The sequence below is a fragment of the Jaculus jaculus genome, chromosome 7 (genome assembly GCF_020740685.1).
Source record: "Jaculus jaculus isolate mJacJac1 chromosome 7, mJacJac1.mat.Y.cur, whole genome shotgun sequence".
NCBI lineage: Eukaryota > Metazoa > Chordata > Mammalia > Rodentia > Dipodidae > Jaculus > Jaculus jaculus.
The window spans coordinates 64927585-64952686 of record NC_059108.1 but is presented as its reverse complement, the minus strand read 5'-3'; the positions used below and the strand labels follow the sequence as shown (position 1 = coordinate 64952686).

Below are 25102 nucleotides of genomic sequence, written 5' to 3'. Positions count from 1 at the left end.
AAAAAAGGGGGAGGGAGCTGAAGCTATGCCTCAGTGGTTAAGCTCTTGCCAGGACTCACGTTAAGCCAGATGCACAAGGGTGTGTGTGTGTCTGGAGTTTGTTTGCAGTGGCTGGAGGCCCTGGCATGCTCATTCTCTCTCTTTGTCTATCTGCCTCTTTATCTCTCTGTCTGTTGCTCTCAAATAAATAAAAATAAACAATATAAAAAAATAAATAAAAGGGATACAAATTGGAAAGGAAGAAGGTAAGTTAGCCCTATTCTCAGATGACATGATTCTGTACATAAGAGACCTGAGAACCTTCATCTCAAAACTCTTAAATGTGATTAGCTCCTTCAGCAAAGTAGCAGGATACAAAATTAATGCACAAGATCAGTAACCTTTCTTCATGCAAAAAAACAAAGATACAGAGAAAGAAATAAGTGACATTGTACCATTTTCAATAGCAACAACAACAACATAATACCTTGGAATAACATTAACCAAAGAAGTGAAAGACCTATATAATGAAAACATAAAAACACTCAAGAAAGAAGTTGAGGAGAACTTGAGAAAATAGAAAGCCCCCACTCCATGCTCCTGGATAGGCAAAATTAACATTGTGAAAAGTAAATCCTACCAAAGGTAATATACAGATTTAATGCAATACTCATAAAAATGCAGACATTTTTCTTCACAGAGACAGAAAAATTCATAGTAAATGGCAGGAGGCCTTGAATATCCAAGCATATCCTCAACAAAAGAAACACCTCTTGAGGCATCATCATACCTGATATAAAGCTATATTAAAAAGCCATAGTAATACAAACAACATGTTACTGGCATAAAACAGGATTATAGACCAATGAAACAGAATCAAGGAGTCAGACCTTGGGTCAAATAACTACAGCTACTTGATATTTGACAAAGACCCTAACAATGTGGGCAGTATAAAAGACAGCATCTTCAACAAATGGTGCTTGATAAACTGAATAACCATATGCAGGAAAATGGAACTAGATCCACACATCCTACCATGCACAAAAATCAAGTCAAAATAGATCAAAGACCTCAATATAAGACCAGAAACTCAGCCACTACTGGAAGAAAAAAATAGGAGGAACTTTCCATGATACAGGAATGGGAAAAGACTTTCTGAACAAAACCTCAGTAGCTCAGGAACTTAAAGAATCACAACCATTAGGATCTCGTGAAGCTGAAAAGTTTCTTCACGGACAAGCATACAATAAGCAGAACCAATAGATTACCCACAGAATGGAAGTAAATTTTTGCTGGCTATACAACTGACAGAGGCCTGATTTCTAGAATATACAAAGAACTCAAAAACCTAAACAATAAAAAGTCAAACAGCTTACTCACAAAATGGGGCAAAGAACTGGACAGGGAGTTCTGAGAGGAACAAATACAAATGGAAAACACACACATAAGAAAATGTTCACTATCCCTAATCATCAGGGAAATGTAAATTAAAACAACCATGAGATTCCACCATACCCCAGTAAGGATAAAAACATTTAAAAAATCAAATGAAAACAAATGCTGGAAAGGATGTTGAGAAATATGAACACACATTCATTGTTGGTGGGAACGTAAGATGCTACAACCACTATGGAAAAAAATATGGAGACTTCTACAAAGATCGCCTATAGAGTTACCAACAGACCCAGTTATTCCTTTAGTGGGCATTTACCCTAAAAGCTCTATGCCTCATTTCAGAGAGATTTGCTCAACCATTTTTATAGCTGCTCAATTCATATTAGCTAAGGGCTAGAAACAACCTAGGTGTCCATCATTAGATGAATGGATAACCAAAATGTGGTATATCTACATGATGGAATTCTACAAAGCAGCAAGGAAAAATGACACAATGAAATTTGAAGAAAAACGGTCAAAGTTGGAACAGATCATTCTGAGCAAACTCACCCAATCACAGAAAGATAATCATCACATGGTCTCACTCATCTGTGGCTCTTAACCTGAATCTGCCCAAGATGCTGACATATCTAATCTTGAGGACTGGACAATAGGAAGGGTGGGGTGGGGTGGGAGAGTAGGGTAAGGGCGGGGTGGGAGGGGGACACAGAACTGGACCCAAATGACAATGGTACCATAAAATTCTACATCCTAAAAGACAGACTAAATGGTTGAACCTTTATCAGGTCCTTAGAGGGAACACCTGAATTGCAGGGCCCTGGAGAGTGTATGGTGAAGACTAACCTTAATCTTCTCCTCTTTCTCTCTCTCTCTCTCCCTCATTTCTCTATATTTTGATATTACCTATATTTTTCTTCCTTCCTTTCCTTGGCGCTGGCCTCTAATTCCCAGTACCAAGATGCAGTTAACATCCACAGTGAGCTGTTGATCAGAGAGACCTACAATATTTCCCAAAAGAAGAAAGATTTCTGTCAGAGCACTTGATGACCCACCAAAGGTTAGTGGTAAGACCCTACTGCAAAGACACTTTATGCTGTTTGTATGCAACATGGAGTGACCTAGCTGGAATCAGGAAGAGATTCAGTCCCCAGACAGTTAGCTAATCTAGTGCCAGAAGGTGCTACATGAGCAACTTGGGGAAAAGGACCAACATCTCTCCAAGCAACTCATGGTCTATGCTATTCAGCAGCAAACAACCTGATGTGATGCTCACACAAGTGCAATAGTGGCACATAGCCATGGTGAGAAACCAACTGCTCTTGATTTGGCTAACAAGTCTGCACAATGGAATGGAACCCATAGCTGTAGCTGGGAAACAAGTCAGAACCATATCCAAAAATGAGCCCACTCTCCATTATCAAGCTCCCATCAGTAATGGGCTACAACAGGGCCTACACTTATTAAATTCTCTCCAAAAAAAAAAAATATATAATGGTTACCCCATTTATCTGGTGCTGACTTCACTCTACATTGGAGAATTTGCTTCATTTTTTCAGATGGACACAGATCCTGAGGAGAGAATCAGCCCATTGCACCTCACCAGAGCTCCAGCTGAAACCAAGAGTACTTGGGGAAATGAGCAAGAGTGCTGCTTTCTTGGTGAACCTGGTACCAGCACAGGGGTGAAGGAGATAGACACAGAGAACACTCAACTCCTAACAAACCAGATATGTAGAAACACAGAGGTTCCCAAGACTTTATCACTGAACTAGGCCTAAAATGAACCCATCATGGTTCAGGGAATTTTATGGAAAAGGGGGCAGAAAGATTGTTAGAGCCACAAGTTGTAACATTATACACAAGGACATTTCCTCTTACCCGTAACTGATGGCTAACCCCACAATGCATGATCCACATTCCCCAATGAGGAGGATCCCTGTGGAGAGGGAGGACAGGGAGGAGGCTAACAATGGTCCCAACATAGCTGTATACACACTGTGTACATAACTAAAAAAAAAGTCATTTGTTTTTTAACATATGGGGTCAGGTCATAAAGACATTTTTTCCATTGTGCTCCTGCACCTTCTGAGGGGCTTGGATCATAAATCTCTCATTCAGGCTCCCATAGCTTGAAAGCAATGACCTACACGAGGAAGAAAGGAAAAAGATTGAAGTTTTTTTTCTTTGCCCCAGTTACCATAGGCTAAGCCTGCAGGGAAAGGGTCTGACTCAGACCTGTGGCTTTCCCTCTGCATATTGGAGAGGCCTCCCCACTGCTTTTGGCTTTTGGGCAAGCCCCAGAGCCCCAAAGGTCACTTGGCCAAATATCCACAGCTGCTAATGGATCTGGGGAAGGAGCAAAGCCGCTTTAAGGTGAAGTTTGCCCTGGAGACCATGGCCACAGATGAGACCTGCCCAGCACCATTCCAGCTGCCCAAAGTGTGGGGACTGCAGTGAGGTCCCAAGAGAAGTCACCAGCTGTCACCAATGCTGCTCACCATTCATTCTCCTCAGCTTAGCCAGAGATAGAGTTCTTAGCCTCCAGCAAGAAGAAAAAGTAAGATAGTTTTGCATAAGTGGAGCAAAGCATAGAAATACCCCCAGTCGTGTTCACAGCTGGAAAATGTGCTTCCAATGTCCCATAATATAATAAGCATATTTTTCCTTCTCAAGATAGTCCCTGTTGCAGGTCGGTTCACATTGCTGGTAGAAATCACCCAACCAAGAGCAGCTTCTGAAAAAAAGAGATTTATTTTGGCTTACAGGCTCTAGGGGAAGCTCCACAATGGCAGGGGAAAACAATGGCATGAGCAGAGGGTGGACATCACCCCCTGGCCAACATAAGGGGCCAACAACAGGAGGGTATGCCAAACACTGGCATGGGGAAACTGGCTATAAAGCCCATAAGCCCACCCCCAACAATACTCTCCCTCCAGGAGGCATTAATTCCCAAATATCTATCATCTGGGGACCTAGCATTCAGAACACCTAAGTTTATGGGGGACACCTGGCTCAAACCACCACATTCCGCCCCTGGCGCCCATAAACTGATATCCATACATGATGTAAAATGCAATGCATTCAGTCTGACTTTAAAAGTCCCCATAGTTTTTATCAATCCCAATGATGTTCATACATCCCCATAGTCCAAGATTTTTAAAAATTTTTATTTATTTATTTATTTAATTAGTTTTCTATTCTGCAAGTACAGGCAGTTTGGTACGATTATTAGGCTCATCCGTGACCTACCCCCTCCCCATTGGCCCCTCCTTGTTGAGTTATATGGGTTGTGCATTGAGGAGTTAGCCCACAGTTATTGGTATGATAAATGTCTCTATATATCATGACCCAACATGTGGCTCTGACGTTCTTTCCGCCCCCTCTTCCGCAAAATTTCCCTGAGCCATGTTGGTTCATTTTTGGTCTGCTTCAGTGCTGAGGTATTGGGGGCTTCTGGGGCTCTGGCTCTCTGATTTTGTAGGCGTTGATTTTTCCCTGTGTTGGTCTCCTTTCCCCTTGTGCTGATATCCGGTTCATCAGGAAAACAGCACCCTTGCTTGTTTTGCCAATTTTCCTTAGTTTCAGCCGGGACCCTTTTGAGGTATGATGGGGTGGCTCTCTCCTTAGAATCTGCATCTATCTGAAAAAGAGAAGCAGATTCTCCAACGGAGAGTAAGTTAGCACCAGGACAAATGAGATAGCCCTTACTTTTTTTTTATAGAGAGTTTAATAGGTGTAGGCCCTCTTGTAGCCCATGACTGATGGTAGCTTGATATTGGAGAGTGGTCTTATGATTGGATATGGTTCTGACTTGTTTCCCAGCTTCAGCTATGGGTCCCGTACTACTGAGGGGATCAGTTAGCTGAATCAAGGGTAGTTGGTTCCCCACCATGGCTGTGTGCCACTATTGCACTTGTGTGGGCATCACAATAGGTTATTTGTTGCTAAGTAGGTTGGACCATGAGTTGCTTGGACAGATATTGGTCATTTCCCCCAGTCACCCATGTATCACCTTCTGGCACTAGACATGCTGACTGTCTAGGGACTGACTTCCTGGCTTCCGGCCATGCCGTTCCATTTTATGTGTCAGCTGCATATGGTGTCTTCAGCAATAGGATCTTACCACTAACCTTTGGTGGGGCATCAAGTACTCTGACAGTAATCTGTCATTCTTTTAGAAAAGGTTTGTCTGACCAAAAGCTCATTGTGGGTGATAGCCCCATGCTGGTACTGGGAGTTACAGGTCAGTGCCCCCTAAGAAAATGAGGAAAAAAGGTAACTAATATATAGGAGTTAGAGAGGAGTGAGAGAGAGAGAGAGAGAGAGGGAGAGGGAGAGGGAGAGGGAGAGGGAGAGGGAGAGGGAGAGGGAGGGAGGGAAGATGTAGATGATTTAGGTTAGAATTGATCCTACCCTTTCCAGTGTCTTGTGGTTCAGGTGTTTCCTGTAAGGGCCTGGTGAAGGTTCAGCCATTTGGTCTGCCTTTTAGGAAGTAGAATGTTATGGTACCATTGCTGTTTGGGTCTAGATTAGTGTTTCCCACCCCTTTGATGCCCTACCGTCCCTCCCCATTCCTCCTAGTGTCTAGTCCATGAGATGTTTGCTGGGTGTGTAAGGTATCTTGGGTAGATTCAGGTTAGGTGCTGCAGATGAGTGAGACTATGTGGCAATTTTATTTTTTTTCTGTGATTGGGTAAGTTCGCTGAGAATGATCTGTTCCAGGTTCAACCATTTTTCCTCAAATTTCTTTGTGTCATTTTTTCTTACTGCTGTATAGAATTCCATTGTGTAGATGTGCCACATCTTAGTTATCCATTCTTTTAGGGATGGACATCTGGGTTGATTCCAGCTCTTAGCTATTACGAATTGAACTGCTACAAACATGGTTGAGCAAATCTCTCTGGCCTGTGGTTTGAAGGTTTTAGGGTAGATGCCCAGTAAGAGAATAACTGGGTCTGTTGGTATCTCTATAGTCAGCTTTTTCAGGAGTCTCCATATTGCTTTCCAAAGTGGTTGTACCATCCTACATTCCCACCAACAGTGGATGAGTGTTCCTGCTTCTCCACATACTCGCCAGCATTTATTTTTGTTTGATTTTTTGATGTTTGCTATCCTTATTGGGGTAAGGTGGAATCTCATAGTTGTTTTAATTTGCATTTCTCTGATGATTAGGGATGATGAACATTTTCTTAAGTGTGTGCTTGCCATTTGTATTTCTTCCTTTGTGAACTGCCTGTTCATCTCTTTGCCTCATTTTGTGAGTGGGGTATTTGACTTCTTACTGTTTAGATTTTTGAGTTCTTTGTAGATTCTAGAGATTAGGCCTCTATCAGTTGGATAACCTGCAAATATTTTCTCCCATTCTGTGGGTAATTTATTGGCATTGCTTATTTGAAACTCTTCAGCTTCATATGATCCTATAGGTTGAGTGACTGTTTAAGATCGTGAGCTACTGGGGTTTTGTTCAGGAAGTCTTTTTCCATTCCTATATCATGGAAAGTATTTCCTAAATTTTCTTCCAGGTAGTTGAGTTTCTGGTCTTATATTGAGGTCTATGATCCCTTTGGATTTGAGTGTAGTGCATGGTGAAATGTGTGGTAAAGTTTCAGTTTCCTGCATGCAGTTATCCAGCTTGTCCAGCACAATTTGTTGAAGATGCTGTCTTTTTTCCAGCCTATACTGTTTGGGCCTTTGTCCAATATCAAGTAGCTATAGTTGCTTGAGCCAGAGTCCAGGTCCTCAAGTCTATTCCATTGGTCTATACTCCTGTTTTTGTTTTTTTTTTTTTTTTTCATTTTTATTTACTTATTTGAGAGTGACAGAGAGAGAGGGAGAGAGAGACAGATAGAGAGAGAATGGGTGCACCAGGGCTTCCAGCCACTGCAAACGAACTCCAGACACATGCGCCCCCTGGTGCATCTGGCTAATGTGGGTCCTGGGGAATCGAGCCTCGAACTGGAGTCCTTAGGCTTCACAGGCAAGCGATTAACCGCTAAGCCATCTCTCCAGCCCTATACTCCTGTTTTTATGCCAGTACCATGGTGTTTTTATTACTATGGCTTTGTAATATAGCTTTAGATCAGTATGGTGATGCCACCAGAGGTATTTCTTTTTTTAAAGTTTTTATTAACATTTTCCATGAAGAGGTATTTCTTTTGCTGAGGATATGTTTGGATATGCGAGGCCTTCTGCCTTTTCATATGAAATTTGAGATCATTTTTTTCTACCTCTGTGAAGTACACTGAGGGATTTTAATTAGAATTGCATTAAATCTATATATTGCCTTTGGTAGGAATGTCATCTTCACAATGTTAATTCTGCCTATCCAGGAGCACGGGAGGTCTTTCCATTTTCTCAAGTTCTCCTCAGTTTCTTTCTGGAGTGTTTTTATGTTTTTGTTGTATAGATATTTCACTTCCTTGGTTAACGTTATTCCAAGGTATTTTATTTTTTGTGTTGCTATTGAAAATGGGACTATGTCCCTTATTTTTTTCTCTGTATCTTTGTCATTTCCATATAGAAATGCTACTGATTTTTGTGCATTGATTTTGTATGCTGCTACTTTGCTATAGGAGTTGATCACCTTTTATTTCCTTCTCCTGTCTTACTGATTGAGCTAGGACTTCCAGTACTGTATTGAAAAGCAGAGGTGAGAGAGGACAACCCTGTCTTGTTCCTGATCTTAATGGGAATTCCTCCCATCTCTCTCTATTAAGTATTATTTGAGCCTTTGGAGCTTTGTATATTGCCTTTATTATGTTAAGATATGAACCAACCATGCCAATTCTCTCCAATGTTTTGATCATGAAGTGATCTTGTATCTTGTCAAAGGCCTTTTCTGCATCTACGGAAATGATCATATGGTTTTTGTGTTTAACCATGTTTATGTGGTGTATTATATTAACAGATTTCCATATGTTGAACCACCCTTGTGTTCCTGGGATAAATCCCACTTGGTCAAGGTGGATGATGCTTCTGATGTGTTGTTGGATTCAGTTTGTGAGGATTTTGTTCAGGATCTTTGCATCTAAGTTCATTAGGGAAATAGGCTGGTAGTTTTCTTGTGGCATCTCTGCCTGGTTTTGGAATTAGGGTGATACTAGCTTCACAAAAGGAGTTGGGTAGCTTTCCCTGTTCTTCAATTGTGTGGCACAGTTTAAGGAAGATTGGTTTGAGTTCTTCCATGAAGGTTTGATAGAATTCAGCTGAGAAGCCATCTGGTCCTGGACTCTTCTTTTTGGGGAGATTTTTTTATTACGTTTTCAATCTCCATGAGTGTGATGGGTTCATTGATGTGATTAATCTGATCTCAGTTTAGCTTTGATAAATGGTACGTGTCCAGGAATTTATCCATCTCCTCCACATTATCCAGTTTTGTGGAGTACAGGTTTTTGAAATAAGTCCTGATAATTCTCCCAATTTCACTTATGTCTATTGTGATTTCTCCTTTTTCATTTTGAAATTTGTTAATTTGAAGCCTCTCCTTTTTTTGCTTGATCAAATTGGCCAAGGGTTTGTCAATCTTGTTTATTTTTTCAAAGAATCAGCTCTTTGTTTTGTTAATTGTCTTAATTGTTTCCTTGGTTTCCAATTCATTAATTTCTGCTCTGATTTTAATTATTTCCTTCCTTCTGGAGCTCTTTGGGCTGGATGTTTCCTGTTTTTCCAGTGCCTTTAGGTGGATGGTTAGGTTATTGATTTGGATCTTTCTATCTTTTTTTTATGAAGGCATTGAGTGCTATGAATTTTCCCCTGAGGACTGCCTTCATTGTGCCCCATAAGTTTTGGTATGGGTGTTCTCATTGTCATTCAATTCCAGGAATTTTGCAATTTCCTTTTTTATTTCATACACTATCCATTTATTTTTTAAGAGTGTGCTGTTCAGTTTCCAGGTGCCATTGGGAATTTTGGTGGGTCTTTTGTTGTTGATTTCTAGCAATATAGCATTGTGATCTGATATCATGCAGGGAATTATGTCAATTTTGCTAAATATGTGTAGGCATTCTTTGTGACCCAGCATATGGTCTATTTTAGAGAATGTTCCATGGGCTGCTGAGAAGAATGTGTAGTCTGTGGGTTTGGGGTGGAAAGTTCTGTGGATGTCCATTAGGTCTAAGTGATCTATGGTTTCGTTGAGCTCTCTTACTTCTCTGTTGAGTTTCTGTTTGGATGACCTGTCTATTACTGATAATGGTGTATTGAAGTCCCCAGCTATGATGGTGTTGTTGGTTATTTCTGTTTTATTGTCAAGTAGGTTTTGTTTTATGAACTGTGGTGTCCCTGTGTTTGGTGCATACAGATTTATGATTGTAATGTCCTCTTGATGGATTGTTCCCTTGATAAGTAGGAAGTGGCCTTCTTTGTCTTTTTTGATTATTTTTGGTTTGAAATCTATTTTATCCAATATTAATATAGATACACCTGCTTGTTTCTTATTCTCATTTGCGTGGAATATTGTTTTCCACCCCTTTACCCTGAGGAGGTGTCTGTCTTTAGTGGTGAGGTGGGTTTCTTGAAGACAACAGATTGAGAGGTCTAATTTTTTTTATCCATCCTGTTAGCTTGTGTCTCTTGATGGGTTAATTAAGGCCATTAATATTTAGGGTGATGACTGTGAGATTTGATTTGATCCCTGCCATATTGTGGTGGTAGATGTGTGTTGGTGTTTTCATGGGCTTTGAAGTTTTTTGTGCCTACTCTGGGTTTGGTTGTTGTGATATGCTTCTTGTAGGCATTTGAGTTTGGTTATTTGTTTCTTCTTTGTGGAGAATTTCCTGAAATACTTTCTGTAGGTTTGGTTTTGTGTTCATATAATTGTAAAGCTGAGTTTTGTCATGGAAAGGTTTTCTTTCACCATCTATTATGATGTTATTATTATACTTTGGACAGGTAGAGTAGTTTGGGTTGGAATCCATAGGTTCTTAGACTTTGGAGAGTTTCACTCCAGGCCCTTCTAGCTTTCAGGGTTTCCATTGAGAAGTCTGAAGTAATTCTGATGGGGTTTCCTTTGAAAGTGGTGTGCTGTTTTTCCCTAGTTGCTATTAGGATTTTCTCTTTGGTGCCAATGTTTAGAGTCTTAATGATAGATAATATGTCTTGGAGAGTTTCTCCTTTGGTCCAGTCTGTTTGGAGTTCTGTTGGCTTCTTGTATCTTGATGGGCCTTTCTTTTAAGAGACTGGGGAAGTTTTCTTCAATTATTTTGTTAAATAAGTTCTCCATGCCTTTGGTCTGAAATTCTCCTTTTGGTATTCCAATGATTTTGATATTAGGACATTTAAGTGTATCCCACAATTCCCTCATGTTCTGTTCGCAGTAACTTTTGAACTTACTAAAGTTTTTGAACTCTTGAACTGTTTCTTCCATCTTGTCTTCCAGATCAGAGTTTCTATCCTCCACTTCACTGACTCTATTCTTGAGAGCCTCTAGAGTTTTGGACTTGTTCAATTACATTTGCATCTTCTACTACTTTTCTATGTATCATTTCCATCACTCTGTCAAGCTCCCTTTTCACATCATTTTCTGATTTTCTTGATGATTCTTGGAATTCATCCTTGCATTTCTTTTTCTTTTTCTTTTTTCTTAACTGTAAAATTTGCCCTATTTATTTCCACACAAAACTGTCAGGAAATATTCACTCTTTCACCAGGAGAATAGTTTTCCCACATTGTACTAGTATTTTGTCCAAACCTGATTTTAGGGCAAACATTTCTGTTTTTCTCCAACTCAGTTAAACACTCACTGGCAGTCCACTGTTTTGTCAGATCCAAGCCAATTACAAGTAACATGTGCCCAGCTCAAACCAAAGGAACCGCATCTTGGCTTTTCAACCTTCAAGTCAAGCATTAAAGTTTCAGTCATTCACCTCCATCCAATGAATGTTGGTAAGTGTTTTGGGGTCTATTTTGTCAATGAACAAACAGCCCTGCAAGTGGTCCATCTCGTGTTGGATGATTTGGGCTGTCCATCCACTTGCTGGCCACACCACTGGCTCTCCTTTTGGGTCCAGCCCTGAGACCTGCTCGGCCTGGAAACACAGCACAGAGGCCAGGAAGCCGGAGATGCTCTCTCAGCCCTCGGGGAAGGTGACGAGGTGGCTGTCTAACACCCTCAGGCTGGGGTTCATGAACATGTGCAGTGAGAAGGGTTCCATCTGGCAGAGCTTGCGCATGCATGGAAGAGCACTTCCGGGAATGCGCCTGCACCTGCAGTGGCACAACGAGCTGCGGCGCGCTCAGGCCCAGGCAGCGCCAGCTCTGCATCACCCGCACCAGCCTCTGCACAGCCGCGCAGCGCGGGCCCCACCAGCTGCACGGGCTCCACCGGGATGGCCATGGCCCCACAGCACAGGGTCCCTGACCTGGCACACATGCAGGTATGGCAGCTGCAGCACTCCCCGCACCAGACGCCTCATGTAGCACCAGTAGGAGCGTGGGCGTGCAGGGTCCTCCGGGCTGTCCATGGGTGCCGTGGAGCTGCAGGCCCGTGCCTGCCCCCGACCCGGCCAGGCCCGCACCACGAGCAGCAGCCCGCCCCACAGCTGGCCCATGTCTGCGTCTTCCCAGCTCATCCTTGTATTTCTTTATGTCTTCATTTAGTATGGCCAGCTGATTTTTAAGGTCCTCTTTTTTTTTTTTTTTTAACTCTACCTCAAATCGTTTAACTCTCTTTGAACTCCTTCCAATCTCTTATCAATTTATTCTAGCTTAGTGACGGTAGCATCCACACAATTATCGGTCCTTTGTTGCTTTCCTGCAAGTTCTACCAGAGGTTGGTCAGGGTTGAATTGTTCATAGGTTCAATTTGATGTTCTGATCCTAATGACTCTTCCATGTTTTGGTTAGATGTATTTTTCATTGTAGGACTGGGTGATCTAACTGGATTTTCTTGCATTTGATTTTTCATGTTATTTCTTTTGTGCTGTGGTCTGCCCATGACAGTGTATGGGCACGTAGGTGGGTGGATCAGCCTGGGCTCTAGTGCAATGGGTATCTGAGGCAGCCTGGGGCAGTTGCCAAGCAGCCTGGGCTTTGGCTCCCACTTGCCAAAGCCCCCTATCTACTGCCTGACAGGGGCTCAAAAGTTGCCTGAATTCTCAAGTGGTAATGCGCCAAAGCTGCCTGCATTTTTCTTGGAGGAGGACCGAGGTACCAAGCCCTAAAGCAGCCCAAACTCTGGGTTGGAACACTGGGACCTGGAAACAGTCTGTGCTCCCCCACCACAGGAGAATGGGAGATGGCTGGGGATGGCACCACGACAGGTTTGCCGGATGGGGCCCCACGACGGGGTGCTGTGATGGGGCGCAGGACAGGCATGGGACAGGGTGCTGGACAGGGCATGGGATGGGGAGTGGGATGAGGCTCTGTGACAGGGCACAGGACAGGCATGGGATGGGGCATGCCGTGATGGGGCATGTGACGGGGCATGGGATGGGCGCAGGATGGGGTGCGGCAATGGGCCATGGGACAGGGTGCGGCGGCATGGTGCCCAGCTATTTGGTTGAATGGGTGTTCTACCCACCCACGAGGGGATACACGATTCCCTGTTCCCTCCCTCTGAGCCCTCCCACTGACAAGAAGACCTAGAAAATCCTTAATGTCTTGCCTATCTTTCCCCAGGATTTGCAGCACAGCTAGGCGGTTGCCATGTTGGCCAGAAGTCCCCCAAGATCTTTTAACTGAGCCATAATACCAAAAAATAACCTCAATAAGCCCATAATGGCACAGAATAAATGTTCACACTGCAAAAGAAGGCATTGGGTATAGCATAGAAACATTCAACCAATACAAGACTTAAAACAACCAGGGCAAACATCTGTAGCTTCAAGTCCAACAACTCTAGTTAGTGACAAATCTCCAAGTCCAATAATTCTAACCAGCAACAAGTCTCTGGCATTCCAATTCTGCCCCTCCAGCTAGGCTACTCACAGTCCTGGGAAACTTCATTGGGGCTGGCAGTTCTCCTTGGCAGCCATCTCATGGTCCCGGCATCTTCAGTGGGTCTCCACTGCAAACCATGATTCATCCTCATGGCCCCATGGGGTCTCTATTCGGGCAACCAGCAAACCCTCTTCACACTGCCCATGGCCATTTCCAAAACACAAGACCATGTTGCAAACTCAATGACCATCTTTCCACCATTTCTTATGCTACACGATACCAGGTAGGGTGCCAATTTGTTAATCCAGGGGGGAATAAAGCACACTTTGAAGAACAGGACACTCCTTGAGCACCCAGGCCCCTTCAAAAGAGTCTACATTCTTCTTGTTGCCCCAGCGCTGCCAGGCTCCTCCCTGGGCAGGTAGTGCTGTGGAAGGACCAGGCCTTCTGGTTCCTCCCAAGGGTTTAAGGAGGAAAATGAATGTTCGACCACTCAGAAACCTCTCCTGGCCACTGGAGAAAAACCACACTGAGTCGGGAGTCTTGTGGAAGCAGGAACTCACAAAAAAACTCACTTTATTACTATGAGCAGTTGCCTATATAATGTTGGGGACAAAGGTGGGATTTTAGGATGAGGAGGGGAGGTAAGGGCCAATAGTAAACTGTAACTATTGAAATGGTAATTACAATTGCCATGTGGAGGTGGCAGGCAAGACGCCATTAGGCATCTTGCTGAGTTCTAGCTGGCCAGAGACAGATTGCCAAACTTTACCTAGGCTCAGAAAGTTCCACTAGGCCTCATGCCTGGGCCTTTCAGGGCCCAACATTTCCCCCTTTTGTTTTTGTTTTTGTTTTTGGTCCCTGTCTTAGGTTGTTCCCCTCTGGGGATCTTACCTGTCATTTGGTACCATGTGTTTAGCTCACTGAGAACCCACTCCATCGCCTGTCTTAGGTTGTCCCCCTCTGGGGATCTTACTCATCATTGGTCACATGGAGGGCAGAGGAGGTGGCAGTAGGTCATCTGAGGATCTTAATTCCTGAGTTGCCAGCCTGTGATAATGTATCTCGACCTGATGAAGTTTTATTGCCTCTAGCCACTGAATAAATTGTGCAATTTTCTTAATTACACAAGGCCCAACAGTGAGGATAAGGATAAGGATAAGGATAAGGAGAAGGAGAAGGAGAAGGAGAAGGAGAAGGAGAAGGAGAAGGAGAAGGAGAAGGAGAAGGAGGGGGAGGGGTCCAGGTAGAGGGAGGAGGTAGGGTAAGAAGTCATGTAAGTCCATCTGCAGTGAGTTGTCCTGGAGGTCCTGCTGCCTCCTCTCCAAGTCTTCCTGGAGCCTCTTAATCTTGTCCTGGACAATTCCTGATTTATTGGTGTAAAAGCGGCATTTTTCCTGTAAAAACAAACATGTGCCTCCCTTTTTGGACATTAGTAGGTCTAGTCCTCTCCTGTTTTGTAGGACTACCTGAGGCAGGGAATCTAGCTGTTGTTGGAGATAGGTCTCCCTCCGATATCATCAAAAGAAGGCATAAGGAGGGCCTCATTTCCAGGGATGATATCTATATCTGGGATTAATGTGGCTGGGGCACAAGGCCTGTCCAATTGGTGGGCAGAAAGTTATAGGCCATCCCACCTCCACAAACATAAACCATTCCAGAAGGAGGGCAGCATTGAGCACTGGGCTCAGGTATTTTAAAAGTACAGAAGGAGCTGGGTGTGGTGGTGCACGCCTTTAATCCTAGCACTCGGGAGGCAGAGGTAGGAGGATTGCCATGAGTTCAAGGCCATGCTGAAATGACAGAGGTAATTCCAGGTCAGCCTGGACTGGAGTGAGACCCTCCCTTGAAAAACCAAAAAAAAAAAAAAAAAAAAGTACAGAAGGAAGGATGAATGTAACCCACATCTATACTGGAATTATTAGGGGAAGGCAGGGCCCAAATGCCCAGAGGAAACATTGGGAAAAGCATTGGGGATGGGGAAGGTGGCTGAGCAATTTTTTAAGGTCTTATGGGCAACTGTACTGCAAGCAGCCAGAGAGGCCCAGATCAGAGGCAAAGCCAGCAATCCTCTGCAAGGGAGGGAGTTATTTAGTTTAGCAGGGTGAAGGACCATTTTAGGAACAGTCCTCAGGGGTGGAACACTCCCTAGAGAAGTGATTGTCAGTGTCCCCTTGTTGGGACAAATATTTTAGGTCTCTCGCTGGATCAAGCCTAAGATCTTAAAGGGAGGCACAGTTTGAACTTTCTCAGGAGCTACTTTGAAGCTGTGAGTATGAAGGATAGTTAGACATTAAAAGTACAAGCCTAAATGAGTCTTTTTTCTTTTTAAAAGTTTTTCCATGGACAAAAATTCCATGAGCTTCACATAAGTTTCTATCAAAAAACTCCTTTCTGTTACAGAGTTTTTGTTCTTTAATTACTTCTCAGTACAAAGGTTGGGAAACAAACAAACCCTTTGATCTCAGCAATATTAAGGAATGACCAGTTCTTATCAGTAACACTGAATGTGTATAATCTTGCTTACCTGTAGGTGCTAAAGTCTTGCTGTGAAATGGCCCAGAGCTATGGATACAAGGCCAGCCAAATGGTTTTAGACAATTCCTTTCCCATTTTTTATTTTTTATGAACCAGGCTCTTCTGGGCCTTGGTGCAGAAAGACTGTGTCTGTCTTAGGTTGTCCTTTATGATATTTAGGCCTTACACATCATTGGTACATGAATTCCATCATTCATGCCCTGTCTTAGGTTGACCTAACTGGAGAGAATCTAACCCGTCTTTGACTATCAGCCTCTGTAGGGGCTTTAAGATAATGTCTCAGGAAGCCAGGGTCGAGTCCATAGCTGTATTCCATGTACTTTTGTATGGATATCTATAATGGATCTTAAAAGGCATTTAATGAGTATGGGCAGCAGACACAGAATGAGCAAAAGACAAACACCTGTAGTAGCAAAGCTTCCTATCTAAGAAGTTAGAGAATTCCATCTAGGCAAGGCAGACTTAAAAGCAGATATTAAGTCATCAGCAGCTTTATTTGCATCAAAATAAGATGATTATTTTGCAAAGACAAAAATCTCTGAATGTAACTGAATCAGATCTAATGAAATATTATCGTTGTGCCAAATATCTCTTAAATGCATTTTCCAATGCTGTTGGCTGTCATTATATTTTTTAGAAGTAACACAAATCCATTGAAAATCTACATGACACTCAAAACGAGTTTTAACTTTTAACCTTAGTATCTCTTTACCCAAATACGTAACCATATCATATAGAGCACCTAACAGGTGAAACTGTATCTAGGGTAAGGATCAAGCCTAAGATCTTAAAGGGAGGCACAGTTTGAACTTTCTCAGGAGCTACTTTAAAGCTGTGAGTATGAAGGATAGTTAGACATTAAAAGTACAAGCCTAAAGCCACAGCATACTTTATGAACTCCTGCTAGGCACAATTTGTATATCTTTAGATTAAAATCTGATACCCACCATCACACCTTAAGATAAACAATTGAATATTGGGGGCCATTTATTTAAATTACCACATTTTGCCCCTGGCTCCCAATAGATTTATAACTATCATACATTATAAATTGTTAGAAAAATTTAAAAATATTTAGGGTACATAATGGCTTTTTTAGTTGGTCATGTGGGGGTAAGGATTCTCCCTTTTTGTTTTTGTAATTGAGACTTGGGAGTCTGATTATACCTTTTAATGATAGTTTGGCCCTGGGGGTTGTATGGGATGCCTGTGGAATGTGAAATTTTTCAGGCCTGGACAGAATCTACAAAGGCCTTGCTTATGAAGCAGGGGCCATTATCTGTTTTAATTTGATCAGGCAGCCCAAGAGTGGCAAAACATTGAAGCATATGACTAATGGCATGTTTAGATTTTTCCCCGTCATGTGCCAATGCCCAGTAGGTGCCAATGCCCAGTAGGCATGGGAAAAGGGTCAGTGAGCCCAGTCACCACAAGAGGGTGGACTTCTCCCCTGTCCCCACCTGGGTCAGTCCAAGGGGGCCGTGTGGATTGCCCACCATTTCCCAGTAGGGGAGGGTTGGGCACAAGCTGCCAGGAGGGGGGCCATCTATTTAAATTACCAAATTCTGCCCCTGGCTCCCAATAGATTTATAACTATCATATATTATAAATTGTACTTAGTTCAGTTTTAAAGGTCCCCACAGTCTTGACCAATTTAAGATATTAAGACCTGTAAAATAAAACGAGTTAAACACTTAACTTATAAAGGCATAAAGTAAACATTTTTAACTTGTATAAGGCATAGCAAGGAGAGACTAAAACAATGTATATTGAACATTCATAACCTAAAATTAGTCTCAGTGTCTGTAATTTTAACTTGCTTGAGGTTTTCTAGCTTAAAATCTTAAGTCTCAGCCAGACGTGGTGCACGCCCTTAATCCCAGCACTCGGGAGGCAGAGATAGGAGGATTACCATGAGTTTTAGGCCACCCTGAGGCTCCATAGGGAATTCCAGGTCAGCCTGGGCTAGAGTGAAACCCTACCTCGAGAAATCAAAACAAAACAAAACAAAAAAACAAATCTTAAATCTCTTAATCCAATATCTCTAGCTAAGCATGCCAGTCTATTACAAATTTAACTTTCATTAAATTCTCTGGGTCTGGGCACCAGGACAGAGGCAGCCCTTATGTCAGTAGGCCAGTTCCAACGAAGTCCCCTGCAGTCTTTCCTTTCCCTTAGAAAGCTCATAATTCAAGCCTTGAAATTTAATGCTGTCTGCACTTAGTATTTTTAAACTTTTATCTGAATAGTCCATAAAATTTGGCTTACCACTCCAGAAGATGCCTTCAGTTGTAGGCACCAAGTCCATGCCTATTTCTCCGAAACAAAGGTTCCAAAAGAGTAACATCTACATGTTCAGGTTCATCTCAGCTCATTCCTCGGTCTATATCAGACAGCTTTAGGTTTGCTGAGATAAACTTCCAGGCCAGGCACAGTGATGGAGGAAGGGATATTTATTGAAGCTTACAGATCCAGGGGAAGTTCCATAATGGCAGAAAAAGCTGGCCTGCCTTCACAGGCCCAAGAAGAGAGAGAGGGGTGGGGGGAGCACAAGCCTTCAGAAATACAAAAGTCGCAGATGCAGCTTGCTAGGCCCCGTTCAGAAATACAAAAGCCGCTGGTGAACCGAAAGTGAAAGGAAAGAGAAAGGAATGAAGAGACATTGACAAACAAGTACAGTTTATAGAAGCAAAGTTTAGCACATTAAATATGAAGATTTCCTCAAGAGGGTACAATCACCTGCACATGTACACTGATTACCTCCTCAATGACTGCCTCTCACAGGGCACTAGTCTCCAGGATTCCAAGAGCCCCACATTGGGCGCCAGATGCCAGGCTCCTCCGTGGGCAGGTAGTGCTGTGGAAAGACCAGGCCTGCTGGTTCCTCCCAAGGGGTTAAGGAGGAAGATGAGCGTACGATGACTCAGAAACCTCTCCTGGCCGCTGGAGAAAAACCACACTGAGTCGGGAGTCTTGTGGAAGCAGGAACTCACAGAAAAACTCACTTTATTACTATGAGCAGTTGCCTATATAATGTTTGGGACAAAGGTGGGAATTTAATGATGGGGTGGGGAGAGGTCAGGGCCAATAGTAAACTGTAACTATTGAAATGGTAATTACAATTGCCACGTGGAGGTGGCAGGCAAGAAGCCATTAGGCATCTTCCTGAGTCCTAGCTGGCCAGAGACAGATTGGCAAACTTTACCTAGGCTCAGAAAGTTCCACTAGGCCTCATGCCTGGGCCTTTCAGGGACCAACACAGTGCAGATCAGCTAGCCCAGTCTCAAAGGTTGTAATTGCTCAGTTGCAGCTGAATGGGCAACAGTTCACCCAAAGATTTTTCTTTCTGTGCCATATCCCTCTGCTCACACCACTTCATTTCTATGCAAAGCAACCCTGCACAACTTCTCAGGACATGGGCATAAGAGCAAGCTTCTCACACAAACTGCTAGTCCAGTCCAGGCACAGCTCTTTCTCACCCTCATAAGCCAAACCTCACAGTCCATAGTTTTTACTGCAGTCAGGTCTTGAAGCTCAGACCAGAATAGTCCATCAAGCTGTACTTACAGCACTGTAAGGTATCTCTTAGGCCAAGGTGTCAAATCCTCCCACATTCCTCTTGAAAATCAGCTCCAAAAGGCCAAAGCCACACAGTCAGGTGTCTAGCAGCAATCCCACTCCTTCGGTAACACTTTACTGTTGCAGTCCGGTTCACATTGCTGGTAGAAATCACCCAACCAAGAGCAGCTTCTGGGAAAAAGAGATTTATTTTGGCTTACAGGCTCGAGGGGAAGTTCCACGATGGTAGGGTAAAATGATGGCATGAGCAGAGGGTGTACATCACCCCCTGGCCAACATAAGGTGGACCACAGCAACAGGAGGGTGTGCCAAACACTGGCATGGGGAAACTGGCTATAAAGCCCATAAGCCCGCTCCCAACAATATACTCCCTCCAGGAGGCATTATTTCCCACATATCCATCAGCTGGGGACCTAGCATTCAGAACACCTAAGTTTATGGGGACACCTGACTCAAACCACCACAGTCCCCATATAGGCCACCAATATGTTATGGAGTATCAGAGTTCTGGAAAGTCTTTGCACCCCAAACCTTAGGTTTGTTTACAGTTTTAATCAAAGAATTGAATAAAAAGGACTAAGAAGTATAATTATTAAATTACTATATTTATTGAGGGAAGTACAGAGCCGAGGAATGGCACCCAAGTGGCTAGAGATCCCACATGGAGGTCCTGGGAAAACTGTGGAAAGAGAGAAATAAAGAACATTCAAAGAGCTCCTGCCTTGTCGGGAGATGGGATAAAGAGCCCATATATGGGCTAGGGGGCTCTCCCCTTGGCTCAGCCTAGGAAAAAAGCACAAATAGCTGAAAGTTCGCAAGTGGTCAGGCAGCTCAGAGCAAGAGCAGTTTTGATTACAGGAGATATGCCTAGGAGCTTGAGAAACATTTTTATGAGGTTACCCACTTATACAGAGAACACTTGGGGCTTCTCTGTGGGTATTGTGATTTTTCCTGATCATGGGATGTTCCCCATACCAGTTTTTTTTAAAAATATATTTTATTTTTATTTATTTATTTGAGAGCGACAGACAGAGAGAGGAAGAGGCAGAGAAACAGAGAGAATGGGCGCGCCAGGGCCTCCAGCCACTGCAAACGAACTCCAGACGCGTGCGCCCCCTTGTGCATCTGGCTAACGTGGGTCCTGAGGAATCGAGCCTAGAACCAGGGTCCTTAGGCTTCACAGGCAAGTGCTTAACCGCTAAGCCATCTCTCCAGCCCCCCCATACCAGTTTTGAATTCTCTCTCACTAAATGTCCCTCAAGTCTAATCAGAGGAAACTTGGTTACCCAGAAAGGCTTTGTGCCACTATTGCACAAGTGTGTACTTCTTGTCTATCTGGTAGATTGCATGACCTGAGGATTCTCCTGATTATATATTCTGTTGATGACCATTGTCACACAGTAGTTCCCATAGCACTTTTTAGTTCCACAGGTGTTTTCCAGGCAAGGACTGTTTTTCCTCAGTTCATTGTCTCTCTGTTCTGAAGTGGTAGCCTGTGGTGTCTTCAGCAATAGGTCTTACCTTTTATCTCTGTCATGTAACCAAGTGATTGGCAAAGGCCTGCATATTGTTTTGTGGGGTGGGGTGGGGAATCCTTGGTCAACTTCATGCTGTGGGGTTAACCCAGATTTGGCCCAGGGATCCACAAGCCAGAGCCTATGGTCTAAGGATTAAGATTTCTCCACCATTTGCTGGGCATTTTGGTTTGGTCCATCTACCACCCTTAATTGGGGGTTCTGTCTCCTATACTGAGTTTCATGAGGAAGGTTCTTATTGTGCTGAATGCTAATGAAAACTTTTAAGCAGGAGCTTGTGATCTTCCAAGAAGGGCTCTGATATTTAAGTAAATATATTTTTCTTGACCTACATAAGATTAAGATAGGAAATCATTTGGCACATTTGTTCTGTTACTTAAGTCCATACACAAAGTGAAATGAAAACATTTAAGACTCTCATTTTGAAAAGATTGTAAGCTACTTTAAATGCTTTTCTGGTTTGTCTTTGGGCAACTCAAAATTTCCGAATCTTCATTTCTTTATTTGCTAATAGCATCTACTCTGAAACTGGGTTCCTCAGTTGAGTTCTGGGTTAGAAGAACTGGGGAAATGCAGTCAGTAAGTCTTGGGGTCTTCACTCTGGCTGGATGTAACTGGAGTGACTGTATTGTAAAAAAGATTTTATTTTTATTCATTTATGCAAGAGAGAGAGAGAGAGAGAGAGAGAGAGAGAGAGAGAGAGAGAGAGGGAGGGAGGGAGGGAGGGAGGGAGGAGGGAGAGAAAGAGAGAGAGGTGTCATAGGTGTAGCCTTTAGCCACTGCAAATGAACTCCAGATGCATCTGGTTTGTGCATCTGGCTTACATGGGACCTGGAGAATTGATCCTGGGTCTTTAGGCTTCACAGACATGTACCTTAACCACTAAACCATCTCTCCAGCCATGTATACTTGTTTTATAAATTGTCAACTTTTAAAAATTATGGTCATACTTAGTATGGATACATCATATATTGGTACAAACATTTTCCTTCTCCTTTTTCACATCCCAGTTGGGGCTCTCCTCAGTGGTGTTGCTGATATCCCCCATGGGATTGTGGGTTATGCATTGTGGGAGCAGCAGTCAGTTATTGTGGGGAGGCAATGACTCAGGCATGATGTCCCAACCTGTGTCTCTTACAATCTTCTGTCCCCCCTCTTTCTGCAACATTCCCTGAGCCATGGTGGGTGAGTTTTAAGTCTACTTCTCTGATGAGCTCTTAGGAGCTTCTGGATCTCTGCTTTGGTAGGTGTTGAGTATCCTCAGTATCTGTCTCCTTCATTCTGGCACTGATTATCAGGCTTTCCATGAAATCAGCACTCTTGCTCATCTTACAGTTCCTCTGTGGTTTCAGCTGTGGCTTGGCTGAAGTATGAGGGGTGGTTTATCTCTTTGGGTCTCACTGCATTCTGGAAAAGAAAAACAGATTCACCAATGGAGAGTGAAGTCAGCATAGGTTAAATGAGATAAGCTTTATTAATTTAGAGCCAATTTGATGGATGTAGTCCCTCTTTTAGCCAAAGACTAATGGAAGCTTGACATTAGAGAGCATAATCTTTGTCTCAATCAGATTCTGACCTGGTTCCTAGTTCCAGATATGCGTTCCTTTCCACTGAGCAGATTGCTTAGGCAATCAGAAAGCTATTGGTTACCAACAAAGTCTGTGTGCCACCATTTGCACAGGGTGTTTGCTTCTGAGTATCTTAGATACCTGGTTGCTTGGACTGTAAGGTTTTGCTATAGTCCAGGCTGATCTGAAATTCACTATGTAGTCTCAGGGTAGCCTTGAACTTATGGTGATCCTCCTACTTCTGCCTCCCAAGTGCTGGCATTGAAGACATTAACCACCATGCCTAGCAGAAAATTTTTTTTCTTTGTTTATTTTTATTTATTTATTGAGAGTAACAGACAGGGAGAGAAGAAGGAAGGAAGGGAGGGAGGAAAGGAGGGAGGGAGGGAGGGAGGGAGGGAGAGAGAGAGAGAGAGAGAGAGAGAGAGAGAGAGAGAGAGAGAAAGAATATGGGTGTGCCAGGGTCTCTAGCCACTGCAAATGAACTCCAGACTCATGTACCTTGTGCATCTGGCTTACATGGGTCCTGGGGAATTGAGCCTTGAACCAGTGTCCTTAGGCTTCACAGGCAAGCACTTAACTGCTAATCCATCTCTCCAGCCCCCAACATTTTTTGATATATGGTCTTGCTACATAGTCCAGACTATCCCCAAACTCATGATTCCTCAACCTCCTGAGTGCTGAGATTATAGGTGTTTGCTAAACACCTAGCACTTAAGTTATACACTAGTGCTTGAATAAAGATTCTGCTGCTAAAATCTTTTGAAAATCACTGGTCTTGGTTGTTAAGATTCTTCTAGTCCTGTTTTTCTATCATTGGTGTAGATATTTTGTGATATGACATGTTTTATCTCATAGCTGGTACAAACTTGGTAGGCTACTGTTGCAGTCAGGTTTGCATTGCTGGCAGAACTTACCCAACTAAGAGTAGCTTGTGGGAAGAAAAGTTTTATTTTGGCTTACAGACTCGAGGGGAAGCTCCATGATAGCAGGGGAAAACAATGGTATGAGCAGAGGTTAGACATCACCTCTTGGCCAACACCAGTTGGACAACAGGAATACGAAAATGTGCCAAACACTGGCATGGGAAAACTGGCTATAACACCCATAAGCCCACCCCCAGCAATATACTGACTGCCTCCAGGAGGCTTTAATTTCCAATTGCCATCAACTGGGGAGACTAGCATTCAGAACACCTAAGTTTATGGAGGACACCTGAATCAAACCACCACAACTCATTAGTGTGCAAATACATATAAAACTGCATAGTATATTTCCACCTTTAGTTAATCCTTTCATCTGTTTGTTCTCAAGGCTAGGATAAGTTTAACTCCTCACTTGTTTATCTTGTCATACTTAAAAAAAAAAAAACTGTCCAAAAATAGAACAAGCAGCTAATAATTAAAGAAAAATAAGTAAATCAATGCACTTCTACATTTTAAATGGAAAAAGGAAACCTTTTAGAATGTTTTCAGGAGCTGAGAATTAAAACTATCATTGGGTTCTAGAGATGCCCTTGTCTTTTGTGTCAGCTCCTTTAATATGTATGTGTAAAGTGATTAGTAAAAGATACTACAGATTGTGAGTTAGAAAAACTTGGCAAATTATTTGACCTTTCTGGAATTCAGATTCATTCCATTCCAAGGCTACTACTGAATTTCAGATTCTTTTATTAAAAAAAAATTTTTTTTGGTTTTTCTTTTTTTATTTTATTTTATTTCTTTTTAGTTATTTATTAGAAAAAGAGAGAGAATGGGTGCACCAGGGCCTCTAGCCACTGCAAACAAACTCCAGACACATGCACCACCAGTGTATTTTGCTTATGTGGGAACTGGACAATCTAACCACGGTCCTTAGACTTTGCAGACATGTGCCTTAACTGCTATGCCATCTCTCCAGTCCCCCCACCACCTTAAATTTTTTTTTCTTTTCTTTTAAATTTATTTTTATTTATTTGCAGATTCTTTATTGGAAGAGAAAATTATTTCCTGTGCCATCTAATTTGGCCTAATAGACTATTCTTACAGGGCATAGTTGCATAGTTTATAGGTAGGCACAGGCTCCCTCAATGGTATAAACATTCTTATTCTCCATAGAGATGTTTCTTATTTTAGCATGGCATAATTTGGAAGTACACTTTAGGCTTCTGGTTTTGTTTGTTTGATTGTTTCATAGGATAGTCTCACTCTAGACTAGGCTGACTTGGAACTACCACTGTAGCCCCAGGCTGGCCTCAAATCCCTGCACTGGGATTAAAAGCATGTGTCACCACTCCCAGCTTCAACATTTTTGATTTTTTGTTTGTTTTTCGAGGTAGGGTCTCACTGTAGTGCAGGCTGACCTGGAATTCACTATGTAGTCTCAGGGTGACCTCGAACTCATGGTGATCCTACCTTTGTATCCCAAGTGCTTAAGTGTTTGTGCCACCACGTCTGGGAGCTTCAACTTAAAAAGATTATTTATTTATTTTAAAGCAGAGAGTGGGAGGGAGGGAGGGGGAGAGAGAGAGAATGAGCATGCCAGGACCTCCAGCTACTGCAAATGAACTCTAGCTGCATGTGCTTTTTTGGGCATCTGACTTTACATGGGTACTGGGAAATCAAATTCAGGTCATTAGGCTTTGCAGTCAAG

General features: G+C 42.8%; 1 protein-coding gene across 1 annotated transcript; it reads right to left on the bottom strand.

Moving 5' to 3' along the window:
• Window positions 1–11225: 11225 nt before the first annotated feature.
• Pdf (peptide deformylase, mitochondrial) lies at window positions 11226–11921 on the bottom strand. Its single transcript, XM_012949909.2, is given in 4 exon segments — window positions 11226–11568; window positions 11570–11659; window positions 11661–11713; window positions 11715–11921. Coding segments are annotated over 4 exon segments (693 nt in total).
• Window positions 11922–25102: the final 13181 nt, after the last annotated feature.